Source organism: Macaca fascicularis, chromosome 15 (assembly GCF_037993035.2).
Source record: "Macaca fascicularis isolate 582-1 chromosome 15, T2T-MFA8v1.1".
In the NCBI taxonomy this organism is placed as follows: domain Eukaryota; kingdom Metazoa; phylum Chordata; class Mammalia; order Primates; family Cercopithecidae; genus Macaca; species Macaca fascicularis.
In genome coordinates, this window is record NC_088389.1 from 2,811,232 (window position 1) to 2,828,865 (window position 17,634).

The 17,634-nt window shown below is 62.9% G+C and overlaps 1 protein-coding gene across 1 annotated transcript in view; it reads left to right on the top strand.

The window, feature by feature from the left end:
- Positions 1 to 4,678: 4,678 nt before the first annotated feature.
- The window catches only part of NOTCH1 (notch receptor 1), a 54,021-nt gene continuing 41,065 nt past the window's right edge, over positions 4,679 to 17,634 (top strand). Inside the window, exons 1-2 of the mRNA XM_005580410.5 lie at positions 4,679 to 4,994; positions 6,593 to 6,671. Of these exons, the coding sequence (XP_005580467.3) occupies positions 4,934 to 4,994; positions 6,593 to 6,671 (140 nt within the window). The 5' untranslated portion in view covers positions 4,679 to 4,933. The remainder of the gene's footprint in view (positions 4,995 to 6,592; positions 6,672 to 17,634) is intronic.

Consider the following 17,634-nt stretch of genomic DNA (forward strand, 5'->3'; position numbering starts at 1 on the left):
TCCAGGGAGGGCTCCAGATGCCAACAGGAGGGCCGGTCACAGTGGCTTGCATGGACAGCCAGTTGACTTGGTACCACGCAAGCCGCTGCTGGGCCTGCGCCCACATTCCTTCAGCTTCTTGCAGTCAGGTCAGTCAGCAAATCTTCCGGATCCTCTGGTGTGGGTCCTGGGTCCTGACAGGGACGGGTTCTGCCTCATACACAGAGTGGGTCAGGAAAGCTTCGTGTTCGGGGGCGCTCAGACGGCCGAGAGCCTCTGGGATGGCTGAGGAGTCTCAGGGACACGTGGGGAAGACACTGCTTTGGCAGAGGACAAGGCCTGCGACAGCAGAGCAGGGAAGTCCACGGCACAGACCGAGAGGTGCAGGGTGTGAGGGACCCCTGTGAGGGCCAGGGTGAGATGCCCAGCACCTGCGGGCACCCCTGGGCCTGGGTGACGGTGGCTGTCTGCATGCAGCAGGGGCAGCAGATTCCAGACCCCAGCCTCCTGAAACAAGGGCCAGCCCAAATCCATCCTAGAGGAAGGACAGCCAGGTGCGTCACAGCAGACCGCCCAGCACAGGTGACCAGGTTGCAAGCCAGACATGAAACCACATCTGAAAAAATGCCCAACCTCGAGGAAGTGTCCCAAGTTCTTTTTTTTTTTTTTTTTTTTTTTTTGAGACGGAGTCTCCCTCTGTCGCCCAGGCTGGAGTGCAGTGGCCGGATCTCAGCTCACTGAAAGCTCTGCCTCCCGGGTTTACGCCATTCTCCTGCCTCAGCCTCCCGAGTAGCTGGGACTACAGGCGCCCGCCACCTCGCCCGGCTAGTTTTTTGTATTTTTTTTTTAGTAGAGATGGGGTTTCACCATGTTAGCCAGGATGGTCTCGATCTCCTGACCTCGTGATCCGCCCGTCTTGGCCTCCCAAAGTGCTGGGATTACAGGCTTGAGCCACTGCGCCTGGCCCCAAGTTCTTTTTAAGTGGATAAAGGCAGATGGGACTTTCAAAATCACTTGGTGCAGCAGAGCCTGAGGCCTGGCAGCCCTCGAAGGCCCTACGGTGCGCCCGATGGTCAGGGGCTGCAGTGGATGGGGACATGGAGGCTGCGTAGGAGGGACCCTGGAGGCCGGACACCCTGAAGGCCTCTGAGCTTGAGCTTCGCATGCAGGTCAGATGTCTTTTACAGTCAGCTTCAAGAGGTGAAGGAGCCCTACCCCTAGGTGGTCTGGAATGTTCCCATAGCTGCCTGGTGGTGGCCCCCACCCAGGACCCGGGAGGGTACCCGCCACGGGAAGTCCCCACACTTAGCCCCGCTTCAGAGCCCCCACGCCCCCTGCTTTCAGTCCCAGGGGCCACTCCAACGTGGCCATGCCAAGCGATGGTCCCTGCTCCAAGTCCAGCCTGCTGCCTTGCACAGTGAACAGACCGTGAGTGTGGGGGAGGGGAGGAGTGTCCCCCAACACCCCCTGGGGGGCCGACTTACCCTACTGGATGACAGCAGCTGAGAACCAAGGCCTGGCTGGGCCTTGAGCTGGCATCCTCATGTCTCTGAGCCTCAGCTTCCCTCCTGAAAAATGGGGAGCATCGCGCTCCCTGCCCCCCAGCGCCACAGGGTCATGGGGGCAGCAAGAGGCAAGATGTATTCCTGCAGAAAGGAAAGGGGCCTTGGGCTCAGAACTGGGAGTCTCAGCTCTGGCCGCTCCTTAGAATCAACCGCAGAGCTTTCAACACAGGCAGCCCTCAAATACACCCACCCACCGGGTCACTGCTGACCCCCCCACTCAGACCACATCTCTCTGGGGCCGGAGCCAGCCCTGGGGTGTTTTAAGGTCACCTGGGTCTCCGTGCTGCACAGCACCTGGGGCCAAACAGGCGGCAGGAGCTCCGTCGCTGTCCCCGTGTGCTGACCAGCTGTGCTTTCGCCTCTCCACACACTTGGGGTCTGCTCTGCTCTCGAAAGCCCCCACAGCAGCCGCAAAGGAGGGGCCTGGTTGGGCCAATGTCAGCAGGGCCTCCTTAGCCCACCCTGACAATGATACCCCCATTTCTCTGGCAGCAAACGAGGGGGAACTGACCCAGTTCAGTCTCCTGGGGTGCAACGCCTAGGCTGCTCTCCCCTCAGCACCTGCACGTGGCCTCTGAAGAAGAGGGGGCTGCGGGCCACGTCTGCCTCTCCCCTCTGCAAACCCGGCTCTGCGGCCCCATCTCCTCTGCTTCCAGGCTCCTTGGCCAGCTTGGGAACAGCCCCTTCATTCAGGGTACCCCTGCCCTCAGGGGTACCCCGGGAACCTTGTCCCAGCTCCCACCACAAGCTGGGACAGGAAGCCCAAAGTGACTCCCACGGGGGAGGCCTGGCAGCACTGCACCCCAATTCGGCTTCTTGGGGTCCTAGCCCCCACCTTCTGATTGGGTTTCTGGAGTGGCTGGGGTGCCCTGCACACAACCTGCTTTCTTTTGTTTCTCTTTAGCCCCTGCAATGCCCGCTGCCCGGTGCTGCCCCCCTGACCTGCAGGAGAAGGTCTCCAGGCCCCAGGGCAGCAGATACACTCCTGCTCGGTAGGACCCCTGCCTTCCCCCACTGCCCACACCCACTGGCCTGAAAAAGAGGAATGGGAAGCCCGGACAACTTGTGAATGAAGCTTCTCACCTACTTGCCAGGGGCCCACCCCCTTCCCAGGCTGGTGGGGAGGGGAGGCCCATCCCCCTCATCCCTTGCTTCTCCTCAGTACCAGCTGTCCATGGGGTACTCCCGGCTGTGGGTGGTGCAGGCGTTGGGAGCTGGGAGGCTGAGGCCTGTGCTTCCCTCAGGTCTGTGCACCCAGCTCCACCATCTGTAACATGGGCTTATGAATGTGCCTGGCTGCTGGGCGGCTTGACGAGTGGACATCGAATGGGCCACTCTCTTCTCTGCTGGTAGAGGATAGAGGCCCCAGGTGGAGATGCTGTCAGCACAGCTGGGGCAGACCAGGGGAGAACCCCCGTCCAGGGATCCCCTCCCCTCCCAGGCCGCCCCTCCCAGGCCACCCCTTCGAAAAATGTTGAGGACTGGCCCCCGAGCTAGGGCTACATGGGCCATTACTTCTGGCCTGGGGCTCACAGGCAGAGATGCCAACGGAGGCACACAGGCAGTTGCACCCGATCAACACTAGGCCTGAGGCCTTCAGGCCTCCCTGTGCCCCACCCCACCCCCACCTACCGGGAGCAGAGGACGTCGTGGTGGGCAGTGTCCTCAGCCTGGGAGCCGCACAGCCCCGCGCTTCCTTCTATGGAAAATCTGCTCCTCCAGGCTGCCGGGCTGCTGTTACATAAACATCTCTGCTGCCTCCAGACGCCTCCTCTCCTGGGGCGCTGACCCCGAGATGTTACCCCAGGCCTGGAGAAGTGAGGCCAGCTTCTGGGAGGACGCAGGCGAGGGAGGCTCCCAGCAGCAGCTACAGGGGGGGATAGGCCGTCTGCACTGGCTGTTTCCAGAGTGCTCAGCACTTGGCAAGAGGTGTGCCAGGAAAGGCTCGCTGGAGTCAGGTGTGAGATTTGTCCCGCTTTCTGTGCCTCCCTCTGCCACCATGCTCTGCGGTTTCTGCAGCCACTCCCCCAGGCTCCCGAGTCCTAGGTCCCTCTCAGCCTTTCAGTCTCCCTTCAGGGCAGGCATAGCCCTCCTACTCCAGGAGAGCCCCCAGCGCCTTCTGCCATCGCACTCACCACCCTGTGTTGGAGTGGGGAGGGGGCGCTGTTTGTCCCCAGCACGAGGCTGTGAACTTTGCGCAGGGACTATGGCAGGCATTTTGGACTCCTGGCGCTTAACCAGGCTTGGCACAGGGTGCCCGTGCCTGGCATCGTGGTGGAGAAATAAATCAGCCGGAAGGGGCACGTGGGAGGGGCTGCGCCGGCGCCAGCGGCAGATCCGCCCGACCCGTTTGTGCTTTCTGGGGCCACCTTAGGCAGGCGGCGCCCCGGCAGGAGGAGGACGGTGACCGAGGAGCATGTCGACGCGGGTCCCCCCTGGGGCAGCGGGGCGCAATACGTCCGCGAGGCACTGGTCCAGGCTGCTCCCTTGGGGCGCCCTAAACTCCCTGCCCTGAGGCCGCTGCGCCCCCATCCCTCGCGGTCAAGTGCTCAGGCAATCACGGCCAGGGGTGTCTGGCGGCGATCGATCCTCTGGACGCCTAAAGCCGCAGCCACGGGGCCCTGGGGAGGGAGAGAAGCCGCTGGGCTAGGGGCGCACCCACGGCTAGGCCACTTCTCCCAAAGCCCTGCCCCGGGCCCGGGGTCCCCCAACGTGGCCTCAGCTGCTCCCCGCCCGGCCCAGAGCACGGTGGACACAGCTGCCTGCGGCCTCGCCCTCCCTACTCCACCCCGGGCTCCTCCGCTTATTCACATGCAAACTTCCGTCGCCAATTGTCGCCGAGCGCGGCAACGGCCAGAGCCGGATCCTTCCGCAGCCCCGGCTCAAACTTTTGGCCTCTGAAAACTTTCAAACGAGAAGTAGTCCCAGGCGCCCGCTCCCGACCCACGCCGCGCCGCCGGGTCCCTCCTCCCCGGAGAGGCTGGGCTCGGGACGCGCGGCTCAGCTCGGGGAGGCGCAAAGGCGGACCCAGCGCGCGGGAGGAGGCGGCCGCGGAGGGGGCGGGGGGACCGGTGGGGGCGGGGCCGGGCGGGGCGGGGCCGGTGGGGGCGGAGCGCACCTCGACTCTGAGCCTCACTAGTGCCTCGGCCGCGGGAGGGAGCGCAGGGGCGCGGGGCGCGGGGCGCGGGTGCGAGCGCAGCGAAGGAACGAGCCAGGCGCGGAGACGGGCCCGGGAGCCCGCGGGAGCACAGCGCCAACTGCCAGCCGGGGAAGAGAGGGCGGGACTGTCCGCCGCCGCCCCGGGACCGTCCGCCGCGCGTGTGCGTCCCAGCCCCGCCGGCCAGCGCAGGAGGCCGCCGTCCGGGCGCAGAGGGCAGCGGGGGGGAGGCATGCCGCCGCTCCTGGCGCCCCTGCTCTGCCTGGCGCTGCTGCCCGCGCTCGCCGCACGAGGTAGGCGCCCACCCACCCGCGAGCCCCCACTTTCCGCGCTCTTTGGAAACGGCAGCGCCCGGCGCACGCGCCCCGTGGCTGGGAGCGGGCGTGGAGAGGGAAAAGCGGGCGGCCCGGGGCGTGGGGTTCTTGGAGTCCCGGGCTGGGGGAGGACCGACCCTCCCCCTCGATCCCCCCGTGGAGGCGGACTCGCGCCGCCCGTGCCTGGAGCCGAGTTTGGAGGCCGGCGTGAGGTGCTGGGGTCCCGGAGGCCCTACCCGGGCCCGCCCTTCACCCGCCGCGCGTGGGGCTTGCCGCCGGTCGGCCGGGCGGGCGGGCTGCCTACTACTTTTCGATTTGAATAGAGTCGGTTTTGGTTTCCTGTTGCTTCTCCGGGCCATTTATCTTCTTTCTTCTTCGCTTCTGGCCCACGCCGGGGCGGATGTTGGGGCGCGGAGTGTGGGCTCCGCGGCGCCGCGTTCGCCTTCACTGACCCGCGCGGCCCGGCTGGGGCCCCGGGCTCCCGGTCGCCCCGCCCGCCGGTGCCCCCCAGCCCAGCTCTCAGTTTGGGGGAGGGGTTTGCGTAAGAAGCCTTCGTGCCGGGGGGCACTGAACTTTTCCTTTTGCTTTGCAGAGTTGAAGTTTGGAGAGCTTGGGGGTGGAGAGCGGGACGCGGGTGGGGGGCTCTTACATCTCTCCTCGCCGCACATCGAGGGGGGTCTCTGGGGAATCGAGTGATTAATCCACTCTTTCTCCGGGAGTTGCAGGCGAGAATTATTTGTTCTCTTCCAGAAAGTGCTGCTCTATGTCACACCACCCTCCCCCGTTTCTCAGCCCCCTAAGATGGGGAGGGAGGGGCTTGAGTAATTGATCCCTTCTCGAGATGGGGTCGAATTCCTTCCGAATGGGGGACCTTCATCCCCCTCCTGTGTGTGTTTGGGGGCTGCCCTAGAGATGCGCGCCCGCGGGAGCAGGTATTGGGTGTCGGCGGAGGCGGGGCCGGGTCTCCGGGGTGCAGTCCTGGTGCCCCTGGAGGCGGCCCCGACTCCACAATGGGCCGCTCTGATTCTGAGGCGGAGGCCGGCGCTTTGTTGGCGGGCGGGGCAGCGGGCGAGCAGCTGTCGCATTTTCCCACGGGCGGGAGCTGAGTGTGGCCACCCCCCCTTCCCGCCGTCCAGCTCTGCCCCCTTGCAGAACGGGTTTGAACAGAGGCAATCTCGGCGGCTGGATGGGGGGCCCTGCTCTGCCAGCCTCCCCAGTGAGCCTCTGGGGTGGGGGGCAACGCTTGGGAGAGTAGCCCACTTTGTCTCTGCTTTTACCCCACTGCGTCCAGGCGGCACGTCAGGCCACCCCATCCTGCTTCAAGCAGGACGTGTTCCCTGCTGCTCCTCTTCCCCCCATTTCTGACTACAGAACTCTGGGCAGAATGTTGACGCCCTTTGGTTTCATGGTGGGGCTTCCTGTGGTCCCCTGCCCTGGTAACCCATGTCACTGAGTAGAGGCGTCCAGGGTCGGGGGAGGACAGTGCCCCTCGGCTGGGTGCGGGTCCCACCCCCAGGGTAACAAGGGCCTTCGGTGGTGCGGGTGAGACTGACCTCTCTTCTCCTGCCCCTGCCTAGGCCCGCGGTGCTCCCAGCCGGGTGAGACCTGCCTGAATGGCGGGAAGTGTGAAGCGGCCAATGGCACGGAGGCCTGCGTGTGAGTACCACCCCTGCGGGACCTGTTGCTTTGTTGAGGGCAGAGCCCCTGCCTTCTGCAGCCGCGCTGGGGACAGAACCCTGGGGCATTGTCTTCTGGAGATGGCCCAGAGTCTGGGCACGGTCACGTGCTGACTTTTATTGGACAAAGTCTGGCAATTACTTAATCACCAGCAATTATGCTGCGTGTGGAGCTGGTCTGACTGCTGGGGGCTTAGGCACTCCTCTGTGGGCCACCTCAGGCTCCTGGGTTACTAAGTGGGAGTCCCAGGACCCCAATTCTTCTTAAAGTCCCCAAGAAACAGTTGATCTGTCAGGGGAAGCTCTGGACCATTTACTGAGAAGCCCAGACCCCACCACCCTGCCAACTTGGGGCACCTCCTCTGGGCGGGTGATGCCTCCTGGGCAGGTGATGATGCCTCCTGGGCACAGGTGATGCCTCCTCTCCAGGGGTGATGCCTCCTGGGTGGGTGGTGATGCCTCTTGGGCTGGTGGTGATGCCTCCTCTTGATGGGTGATGCCTCCTCTGGGCACAGGTGATGCCCCCTGGGTGGGTGATACCCTCTATGGGTGGGTGATGCCTTCTGGGCTGGTGGTGATACCTCCTGGGCACAGGTGATGCCTCCTGGGCTGGTGGTGATGCCTCCTCTGGGTGGGTGATGCCTCCTTTGGGCACAGGTGATGCCACCTCTGGGTGGGTGATGCCCCCTCTGGGCGGGTGATGCCTCTTTGAAGGAAATTGACCCTTCACAATTGGACCCGCCTTTGGGCTCTTGTTTGCCCCAGCTCCCTCCTCCCGGCCTCAGGCTGGGGCTGGGGAAGAGAAGGCGGAACTCATCTTTTGGCGCGGGGTGTGGGGTAATTATTGAGTCTGGTTTCTGTCCTGGCATCTGCAAACTCTGACCTCCAAATCCCGTGGCCCTTTTGGTCTGCCAGGCTCAGATGTAAAATGGGCATGGAGGGGGCTGGGAAGTCGCGGGGAACCGCTCCCTCCTGCCTGCCTGTGAGTGCCAGTCGGCGGTGGGGAACTGTTCTGCTGTGGCCGATGCCCTTCAACTTGAGTCCATCCCTGATGAGAATAATGAGGAGGTGTTTGGTGGCTGGAAAAAGAGTTCCCTCCGCCCCCCAGGAGCTACAGATGAAGAAATGGCTCCCCAGCCAGTCTGGGCGCCCTCATTCCAACTGTAGAAGGTCCCATTCCCTTGACAACCCCAGCCCGGCTCCTGCCTGCGCCGACTGCCCAGCCTGTGGGCAGCAGCCCCCCTCCCTCCCCGGCCCCCACCCTCCCCAAACTGAAGCCAATTAAGCAGGTCCGTGAGCAGTTTAATGGACAAAGCCGGCTGTGTCTTTGTCAGACACTAATGAATGCGCACACTACTTTTTTTTTTTTTTTTTTTTTTTGCTTTTTGGGGCCCCCTTCTCCCCCTGCAGAAGCCGCACGGACGCTTGATGCCCTAAATCTTGTTTCCTTTCATTCAGAGACCGACAGCTGGGATCCAGGGGAAGTGCAGCAGCTATTGTTGGGGGAGGCGGATTAATGCCGTGTGATTAATTATGCGTGGCTTCCCAGAATGTATAACCCCGTTCCCCGCCACCGCGCTCCCGGCTCGGACTTTGCCTCCACCCATTCAGGTCTCTGGGAGAAGCTTCTTGCTCCTGCAGAGGACTTTGGGAGGGTGGGAGGAATGCCGTGCTGGGAAAATTGGGGGCCTGTTGCTTCTTCTCAGTGGCACTAGGCAGTAGGAACAGCTTGGCCCACAGGGATCTGGGACTGAGGTCTCCACAGGCCAGAGGGCTGTGCTTTGGGGTACAGATGGCTGCAGCTCCCTGATGTCTGGGCCAAAACCCTGCCACAGGGCCGCAAAACACTTGTGTCATGGGCCCACTCTCCCATTCCCCAAACCTGGGATCCTGGTGAGCTGTTTCCTGCCCAAGGCAGGCCACTGACCAGGGCTTTGGTGCCTGGCCTTGTCCCCTTCGCTGGGGCCTGGCGCCCCCTCCTTCTTGGCGGGAAGCCTGCTTCAGTTTGGCCTGACAGGCAGCCGAGCTCAGCCCACAGAGACCCCATTGTGCACACCCCACAAGTCCAACGAGAAGATGGGACGGAAGTGCGTCCTCAGGCTCCCGCCTCTGGGCTGCAGGGTTGGAGGCCAGGGCCACAGCCGGGCCCGGCTTGCGGAGGCACAGGTCAGGGCTCACCCAGCAGTTTGGGGAGCATTGCGGCCGCTTCCTCCCTGGCCTTGAGCCCCACCCAACGTACACCCCTCAGGCGCCTCCGCCTTCCCATTCCTGCTTGTCCTTCTCAGAAGGCCCAGGAGGTCTGTCCAGGAGTTGGCCAGGGCACCTGCAGGAAGCCTGGCTCTCCCAGCAAGGGGAGAAACCCACACTGTTTCTCGAAAGCATTTGGGGTGCAGGCTTTTGGAGCCCTGCCAGCCTGCGTGTGAATCCCGGCCCCGTGGTATCCAGCTGTGAGCCCGGAAAGAGCTTTGATTTTTGGTGCCAGTTGCTACTTCTGCTGTAGAAGGGGCCTGGTCTTGCTGGGGGTTACAGTGCCTGGCACACTAGTACTGGGTGAATCATTTCTTTCCACCCCAAGCGAAGGAACCTTCACCGGAAGCTGCCAATCAGGTGGCTGCAGAGCTCGGGATTGGAAAAAGTGGTTTTGTTGGTGCAAAATGCCTTCCCAGGAGGTCAGAGTGTCACTGTGGCCTGGTCAGCCAGTGGCCAGGTAGAAAACACCCGGGTGGAGGATGCTTGGTCTCTGGGCACCTGCGGTGTGGCCGTGGTGGCTGTGGTCGGAGATAGTGGCCTTTTGAGCAGGCCCAGGGGGTCACTGTGGCCCTTGGCTCTTCTCCAGCCCCCTCGTCAGCTCCATCAGTGTGAGCAGGGGATACTGAAGAGGGCTCCCCCTTTTTTGCCTTTGTTTTGAGGAGAGGCGGGAAGAGCTGCAGGGACCTTACCTGTCTGGGTGAGACTGTGTCCTTGGTCTGAAATGCTCTCCCAGGCTGCCTGGGTCTGGGCTGGGCATCGAGGCGGGGGCGGCTAGGATGTTGCCTGCTGATGGCAGAGTCAGAATTGCACATGGCGTCTTCCAGGAGCTGGGAGAAATGAGGGTAGGCTGTCACACCCAGCACCTCCAGGAGGATGTCCAGCTGCCTGCTGGTTGGTGGGCTTTAGCTTTGGACGACCTTGTGTCTGAGGCCTGACCTGGCCACCCACTAGCTCCGTGACCTTGGGTCATCAGGTCATGCAAGCCTCAGTTTCCCCAGCGTGTCAGCCAGGCTGATACACACTGGATCTCTTGGTGGTGCGTGAGGATGGCATGAGAACCGTGTGGAGAGGGCACTTGGTCGGTACTCCTTTCCCCCGCCTTCTCCCCGTCGGCTGCCAGCGCTGGTTTCCAGAGCCTCCTTTCTGAATGTTTAATTGATTGATGAGTGAATTCAGAGACTCCTAAAGGTGCTGCCTGGTGGGCCGGGCCTGGCACTACCTGGGGAGGGATTTGCCGGCTCCGGGGAAATCCATCTCCCAGGATGGCTCCGGCTCCGGGGAAGTCCATCTCCCAGGATGGCTTCAGTTCACAGACGCATTTGAGCACCTGCTGTGTGCTGTGTTCTGCTCCAGGGCAGGCCCCCGGTGGGGACAGGGCAGACACGGCCCCTGCTGCCCTGCTCCCGTGAAGTTGACTTCCCAGCAAGGGGTGAGAGAGACACCCGGCTCACGTGTGGGACATGTTGGAGGTGTACCGGCTCGGCGGTGGCCTGGCATAGCTCCTGGCAGCCCCGTAAAGCTGTCTGGATCAGGCACCGGTTAGTGAGAGGACGAGACCCAGAGAAGTTGCCATCGGCCCCAGGATCACACAGCAGCGGCAGAGTTCCCACCAGCCCTGCCCCTCTCCATCTCCCAAGCGAATGTCCCTAACCACAGCCCCAGCCTGCCCCGTCACTTCCCGACTACAAGCGGGCTGGGGGCGTGGCTTCCCCTTAAAAGAGGAGGAAGGAGGCTCAGGCGGGAAGTGACTTGGCCCTGCAGCCGGCCTGGGAGGGACGGGGTGTCTCCTGTCACCCGGTCTGGCTGTTTCCATTGAGTCACCTGCCTTGTCTTGGGTGCGGCCAGGGGAGGAACAGGTTGATTCTCCTCCTCGTGCTGAGCTGAGCGGAAAGGTCTGTGACAGGACCTCCTGTTTATGCAGAACCTGGTCTTCAAGGGCGCCCCGGTTAGAAAAACATGTTTAAAAACATGCAGCGTCCGAGGAGTTCAGATCACCTGAGGTCAGGAGTTCAAGACCAGCCTGGCCAACATGGCAAAACCCCTGTCTCTACTAAAAATACAGAAATTACCCAGGCGCAGTGGCATGTGCCTGTAACACCAGCTACTTTGGAAGCTGAGGCAGAAGGATCCTTTGGGGATCCTTTGAACCCAGGAGACGGAAGCTGCAGTGAGCCGAGATCGTGTCACTGCACTCTGGGCCTGGGCAACAAAGTGAGACTCTGTCTCAAAAAAACAAAAAAAACAAAAAACCCAGGCAGTGTCAAATAGAAAGTCTCACCTACTCAGACTGGGGAGACTTCAGGAACAGGAAGGCCTGGGGCAGAGACTGGGGTGGGAGCCTGGAGAGTTCTGAAGGAAGCTGGCTCCTTGGGGCAGGCCCCGCCTCTGAACAGCGGCCAACATGTTTTCCATTGAAAAAAATAATAATAGAGAAAGAGAGAGAGAAAGAAAACAGCGTTCCTGGCAGGAAGAGGGTAGGGCAGGGCAGGGCAGACAGTGCACTGGGGAAGTGCTTCCACAGGGCAGAGCTGGGCATGGGGACCCCCAGATGTGGGCAGCAAACTGGAGACCCCACGGGAGCCGGGACTGGCCTCGTTCCTCATTCCCTGCACCTGCGATGGGCAGTGGCGGCCCCTGGTGCCCACTGGGCAGTTCCAGGCCGGGCCGAGGGACTGCACCCTTTTGCTGTGGGGAGGGGACCTTTCCTGTTTCATGTCTCGTCTATAAATAGTGAAAGGATGTGGCTTTGCAGAATCGATTGGGTGTCTAGCTTGCCTTCCTCAATAATGCAGCGATGACAGCTCATGCTCAGGACGCTGCTGTTACCCAGCCTCGTAAAAGCCCTGGCAGGCGGCCGCCCACCCTCCAGGTGTGCCAGTGCCGTTTCATCCCCAGCGCACCGGTGGGAACGCTGTGGCTGCGAGGGCGTGGGGATCTGAGGCAGGCTGGCGTCAGCTTTCACCTTCATGTGCAGGCGTCTCCAGAACTTTCCGGATCTTTCCCAGGGCTGAGGAGGAAATACCAGCAGCTTTCACGAGCGGCTGGCTTTGGGGCATCACACCTGTGGGCCAGGATGCTTTTGATGGCCTGGAGTTTCCCAGGCAGCACTGGGGCTTTCTTCCGTGGGACCCAGAGCTCCGAGGGGATGCGAAGCAGGGCTGGCTCTGATTTGCTGTGGTCCCCACACTGTCTCCTCCCTGGGCCTCAGTTTCCCCATCTGTCTGTAATTCCCTTCCAACGACAGCCAGCGGGACCCTGCGTCGGGCTGAAGGCGTGGTGGTGGCCGTGGGCCCTGTGGCAAGGCCTGCACTGGGCTCGGTGGTCTCCCCAGCTGGGGATGGGGCAGTGGCTGCAGGGGTAGGAGGGCGGAGGGAAGCCCTTTTTCTTTCTTTTTTTTTTTTTTTTTTGAGGCGGAGTCTCGCTCTGTAGCCCGGGCTGGAGTGCAGTGGCCGGATCTCAGCTCACTGCAAGCTCCGCCTCCCAGGTTTACGCCATTCTCCTGCCTCAGCCTCCCGAGTAGCTGGGACTACAGGCGCCCGCCACCTCGCCCGGCTAGTTTTTTGTATTTTTTAGTAGAGACGGGGTTTCACGGTGTTCGCCAGGATGGTCTCGATCTCCTGACCTCGTGATCCACCCGTCTCGGCCTCCCAAAGTGCTGGGATTACAGGCTTGAGCCACCGCGCCCGGCCGGGAAGCCCTTTTTCAAAGTTGCCTGGTTGGGTTCTCCTTGTGGCCCTGCCCCACCCCACCCTGCTCCCTGGGAGCAAAGGGAGCTAAGGACTAGATCTGGGGGATGCATCTGTATATGGGGGGATTCTGGGGAGGGACTGGGGGGCTCTGATGTGCTGGGGGTGCCCAGGGGAGGCTTTGCCTCCGACACCCACACTTACTCATGTTACAAAATTTGCCTTTCTTTTGTTTGTTTGTTTTTTGAGATGGAATCTTGCTCTGTCACCCAGACTGGAGTGCAGTGATGCAATTTTGGCTCACTACAACCTCCGCCTCCCACATTCAAGTGATCCTCCTGAGTAGCTGGGACTACAGGCGCACACCACCACTCCCAGCTAATTTTTGTATTTTTAGTAGGGACGAGGTTTTACCATATTGGTCAGGCCGGTCTCCAACTCCTGACCTCAGGTGATCCACCTGCCTCGGCCTCTCAAAGCGCTGGGATTACAAGCGTGAGCCACCGTACACGGCCACGTTTTTTGTTTTTGGAGATGGGGTCTCACTCTGTCACACAGGCTGGAGTGAAGTGGTGGGATCATGGCCGACTGCATCCTCAAACTCCTGGGCTCAAGCGATCCTCCTGCCTCCACCTCCAGAGTAGCTGGGACTACAGGTGTGCACCACCGTGCCTGACCAATTTTTAAATTTTTTGTAGAGGTGGGATCTTGCTGTGTTGCCCAGGCTGAAAATGTGGCTTTTGAACTAAAGCGTGCTGTTCATTGGCATCTAACACATTCACAAGTTCATTCAACCATTGTCTAGTTCTAGGACTTTCTCACTGCACACAACAGAAACTGTACCCAAATACCGTCACTCTTCCCTGACTGCCCCAGCCCCTGGCAACCACTAACCCGCTTTCTGTCTCTATGAATTTGCCTCTTCTGGACATTGCCTCTGAATGGAATTGTACTGAGGGCGGTCTTTGGCCCCCGGCTTCTTTCACTGAGCGTGATGTGTTTAAGGTTCATCCGTGCCATGCATGGACTAGAACTGCATTCTTCTGAGGACTAGATTTTAGCCGCCAAAAGCATCAGGGACTGGCTAGAGGGGGCCACCAGCATCCCAGTTCCCAGACAGTCCAGAGGAGGCGATTTTTGGGAGGGCATCCAGGGTGGTTTCCCGGAAGAGATGGTGCTCGCTCTGGGCCGGTGCGGCCACCCAGCAGCCACAGAGCCCCCTGGAGTGAGTCCTGGCATGTTCCCAGGTGAATCTGTAGGATGGTCTGGCATGCCTGCGGCCCCTGCCCAGCTCAGGACTCCGAGACAGGTTCACAATCTGTCCCCGGGCCTCACTCACGTCAGCCGCCAAGCTCTTCAGCATCCCTCAGCCCTCAGGAGGCACATAATGGGTCCACGGTCACTCAGCTCCCACACGCCTGGTGCTGTAAGAATGCAGGGTTGATGGTCTTTATTGAGCGTCTACTACATGCTGGACCCTGGGGCATGGGTGGGCACGGCAGCTGCAGGCCCCCCTGGGCAGGGGAGGAGCACGCCGCTTCAGAACCAGGCCGCAGGACGGACGGGCTTGGCCACAAGCTGGGGGTGGACACTGCAGCCTCCATGGCCTCCTGCGTGCAAAGTCAGTGCTGTGGGACCCCACCTGGATGCCCCTGCCGTGGCCTTCAAGTGAGGCCCACCACAGAGCAGCTTCCACGCTGGCTGGGACAGGGTCCGCAGCAGGGAGCTCCAGACCAAAGGAGGGCAGGGGCTGGGGCAGCTGGGGGCGCTGAGGCTTTGGACGCATCCAGGGGCAGGCCAGGCATCTCAGCCCCCACCCGCCTGGTCGACCTGTTCCGGGGCTTTCTCTTCCCTGGACAGAGCTCGGTGTGGTTTTCTCCAGGCTGCTTCTCCCCCCGGACCCTCAGGGTCAGCTTAGAGTGACTGGCTATGCCCTGGCCGGGACCCTGGCCCGTGTGGCACAGGAGAGGGCTAGGAGCCTGGCCCCTCACTCTGAGACACAGATAGCATCCTCTCTGAGTTGCCCTTGGGACAGGGAAGCGCCATGTTCCCTGCAGGGCACCAGGCCAGCCAGTGGCCCTTGACACCGAGGCCCCGTATGCAGGCAGCTGGGGGACGTCTCCCTGTCAGGCGGATGCGTGAGTGTTAGCATCGGGGTGCCTGGTTGCCCCAGTGGTGGTGGTGCAGGGTAGTTGGGCGGTCCCAGCATTTTGGGGTTGCTTTCTGTGTATCTCCGAGACCTGTGGAATTCTGGGAGGAGAAACTCCCCAGCAGTGTCCTCAGTGCACCCCCCCACCCTGCACCCATTGCCCCTGGGAGGGAGATTTCTGTAGAGGCCTCGTCTCTGAACCCCCAACTCACAGGCTCAGGGGCCCAGGATTGGGGGCGTCTTGCAGTCTACACTCCAGATTAGCTCAAACGGTTACACAAGGCCCTCTCCGCATGCCCTCCCTAATGCAAAGTGGTGGCTTTGCGTGGGTCCCCAAGGGGCCTTGTGAACCCTGGGGGCCCAGCCCTTCCCACCTGGCTGCACCCCTTAGGCGGGAGATCCCATCCTGCAAGTCCCCAGCCCTCAGCCTCAGCTGCAGCCCAGACGCCAGGGCTCTCGGGGGCGGGGGTGAGGCAGCAGTTCCCTGAGGTCTGGCCTGTGGGGCTGCCCTGCTGTGGTTCCTGCAATTTCCTGGAAGGAGGTCTGGGGCCTGGTGTCCAGTGGGGCCTGTGGGGAGGGACTAGGGGGGCTCTGTGGGGAGGGAGTGGGGGGCTCTGTGGGGAGGGAGTGGGGGGCTCTGTGGGGAGGGACTGGGGAGGCCCTGTGGGGAGGGACTGGGGGGCTCTCTGGGGAGGGACTGGGGGCTCTGTGGGGAGGGACTGGGGGGTTCTCTGGGGAGGGACTGGGGGGCTCTCTGGGGGGGACTGGGGGGTTCTCTGGGGGGGACTGGGGATTCTGTGGGGAGGGACTGGGGGGCCCTGTGGGGAGGGAGTGGGAGGCCCTGTGGGGAGGGACTGGGGAGGCCCTGTGGGGAGGGACTGGGGGGTTCTGTGGGGAGGGACTGGGGGGTTCTCTGGGGAGGGACTGGAGGACTCTGTGGGGAGGGAGTGGGGGGCTCTTTGGGGGGGACTGGGGGTTCTGTGGGGAGGGACTGGGGGGCTCTTTGGGGGGAACTGGGGGTTCTCTGGGGAGGGACTGGGGGGCTCTCTGGGGGGGACTGGGGGGCTCTCTGGGGAGGGACTGGGGGACTCTGTGGGGAGGGACTGGGGGCTCTCTGGGGAGGGACTGGGGGGTTCTGTGAGGAGGGACTGGGGGGCTCTCTGGGGAGGGACTGGGGGGTTCTGTGAGGAGGGACTGGGGGGCTCTCTGGGGAGGGACTGGGGGGCTCTCTGGGGAGGGACTGGGGGGTTCTGTGAGGAGGGACTGGGGGGCTCTCTGGGGAGGGACTGGGGGGCTCTCTGGGGAGGGACTGGGGGGTTCTGTGAGGAGGGACTGGGGGGCTCTCTGGGGAGGGACTGGGGGGTTCTGTGGGGAGGGACTGGGGGGCTCTCTGGGGAGGGACTGGGGGGCTCTCTGGGGAGGGACTGGGGGGTTCTGTGGGGAGGGACTGGGGGGCTCTCTGGGGAGGGACTGGGGGGCTCTGTGGGGAGGGACTGGGGGGCTCTCTGGGGAGGGACTGGGGGGCTCTGTGGGGAGGGACTGGGGGGCTCTCTGGGGAGGGACTGGGGGGCTCTCTGGGGAGGGACTGGGGGGCTCTCTGGGGAGGGACTGGGGGGCTCTCTGGGGAGGGACTGGGGGGTTCTGTGGGGAGGGACTGGGGGGCTCTCTGGGGAGGGACTGGGGGGCTCTCTGGGGAGGGACTGGGGGCTCTCTGGGGAGGGACTGGGGGGCTCTCTGGGGAGGGACTGGGGGGCTCTCTGGGGAGGGACTGGGGGGTTCTGTGGGGAGGGACTGGGGGGTTCTGTGGGGAGGGACTGGGGGGCTCTCTGGGGAGGGACTGGGGGCTCTCTGGGGAGGGACTGGGGGGCTCTCTGGGGAGGGACTGGGGGGCTCTCTGGGGAGGGACTGGGGGGTTCTGTGGGGAGGGACTGGGGGGCTCTGTGGGGAGGGACTGGGGGGCTCTCTGGGGAGGGACTGGGGGGTTCTCTGGGGAGGGACTGGGGGGCTCTGTGGGGAGGGACTGGGGGGCTCTCTGGGGAGGGACTGGGGGGCTCTGTGGGGAGGGACTGGGGGGCTCTCTGGGGAGGGACTGGGGGGCTCTCTGGGGAGGGACTGGGGGGCTCTCTGGGGAGGGACTGGGGGGCTCTCTGGGGAGGGACTGGGGGGTTCTGTGGGGAGGGACTGGGGGGCTCTCTGGGGAGGGACTGGGGGGCTCTCTGGGGAGGGACTGGGGGCTCTCTGGGGAGGGACTGGGGGGCTCTCTGGGGAGGGACTGGGGGCTCTCTGGGGAGGGACTGGGGGGCTCTCTGGGGAGGGACTGGGGGGCTCTCTGGGGAGGGACTGGGGGGTTCTGATGTGCTGGGGGTGCCCAGGAGAGGCGTTGCCTCTGACACCCACACCTGCAGTTCCCAGACACACGCAGCAGCCAGGCCCCATCGGGGTCCTCACAATCACAGTCTGCGAGTGCCCAGTACCGAGGGCGTCTCTGGATCAGGCCAGGCCCAGATGCTGCCCGGACCCTCCCCCAACAGAGCCTACCGCCGCGGTGGGGACCAGTGGCCACAGAACAGTCACAGGCCTCGCCTGTGCGGGGCTGTTCCGACCGCTGGGCCCGGCGGGCGCTGTTCTCACTCAGCGGGAGGCCCGCCGGCTGCTAGGGTGCTTGTTGAGATTTTCCCCCCAAGAAATCGTTGTGTTGTTGCTTCTGCTCCGCCTGGCACTGAGGTTGGCGACAGGCTCTAATCAGCAGGTGAGAGTTTGTCATCAGACCGTCGTCCCTGTCTACACTGTCCCCTGGTCTGGGCATCCGTTATGTGTCTCTGAAGGGCTTGAATTGGTTGTTTAAAGCTGGGTAAATG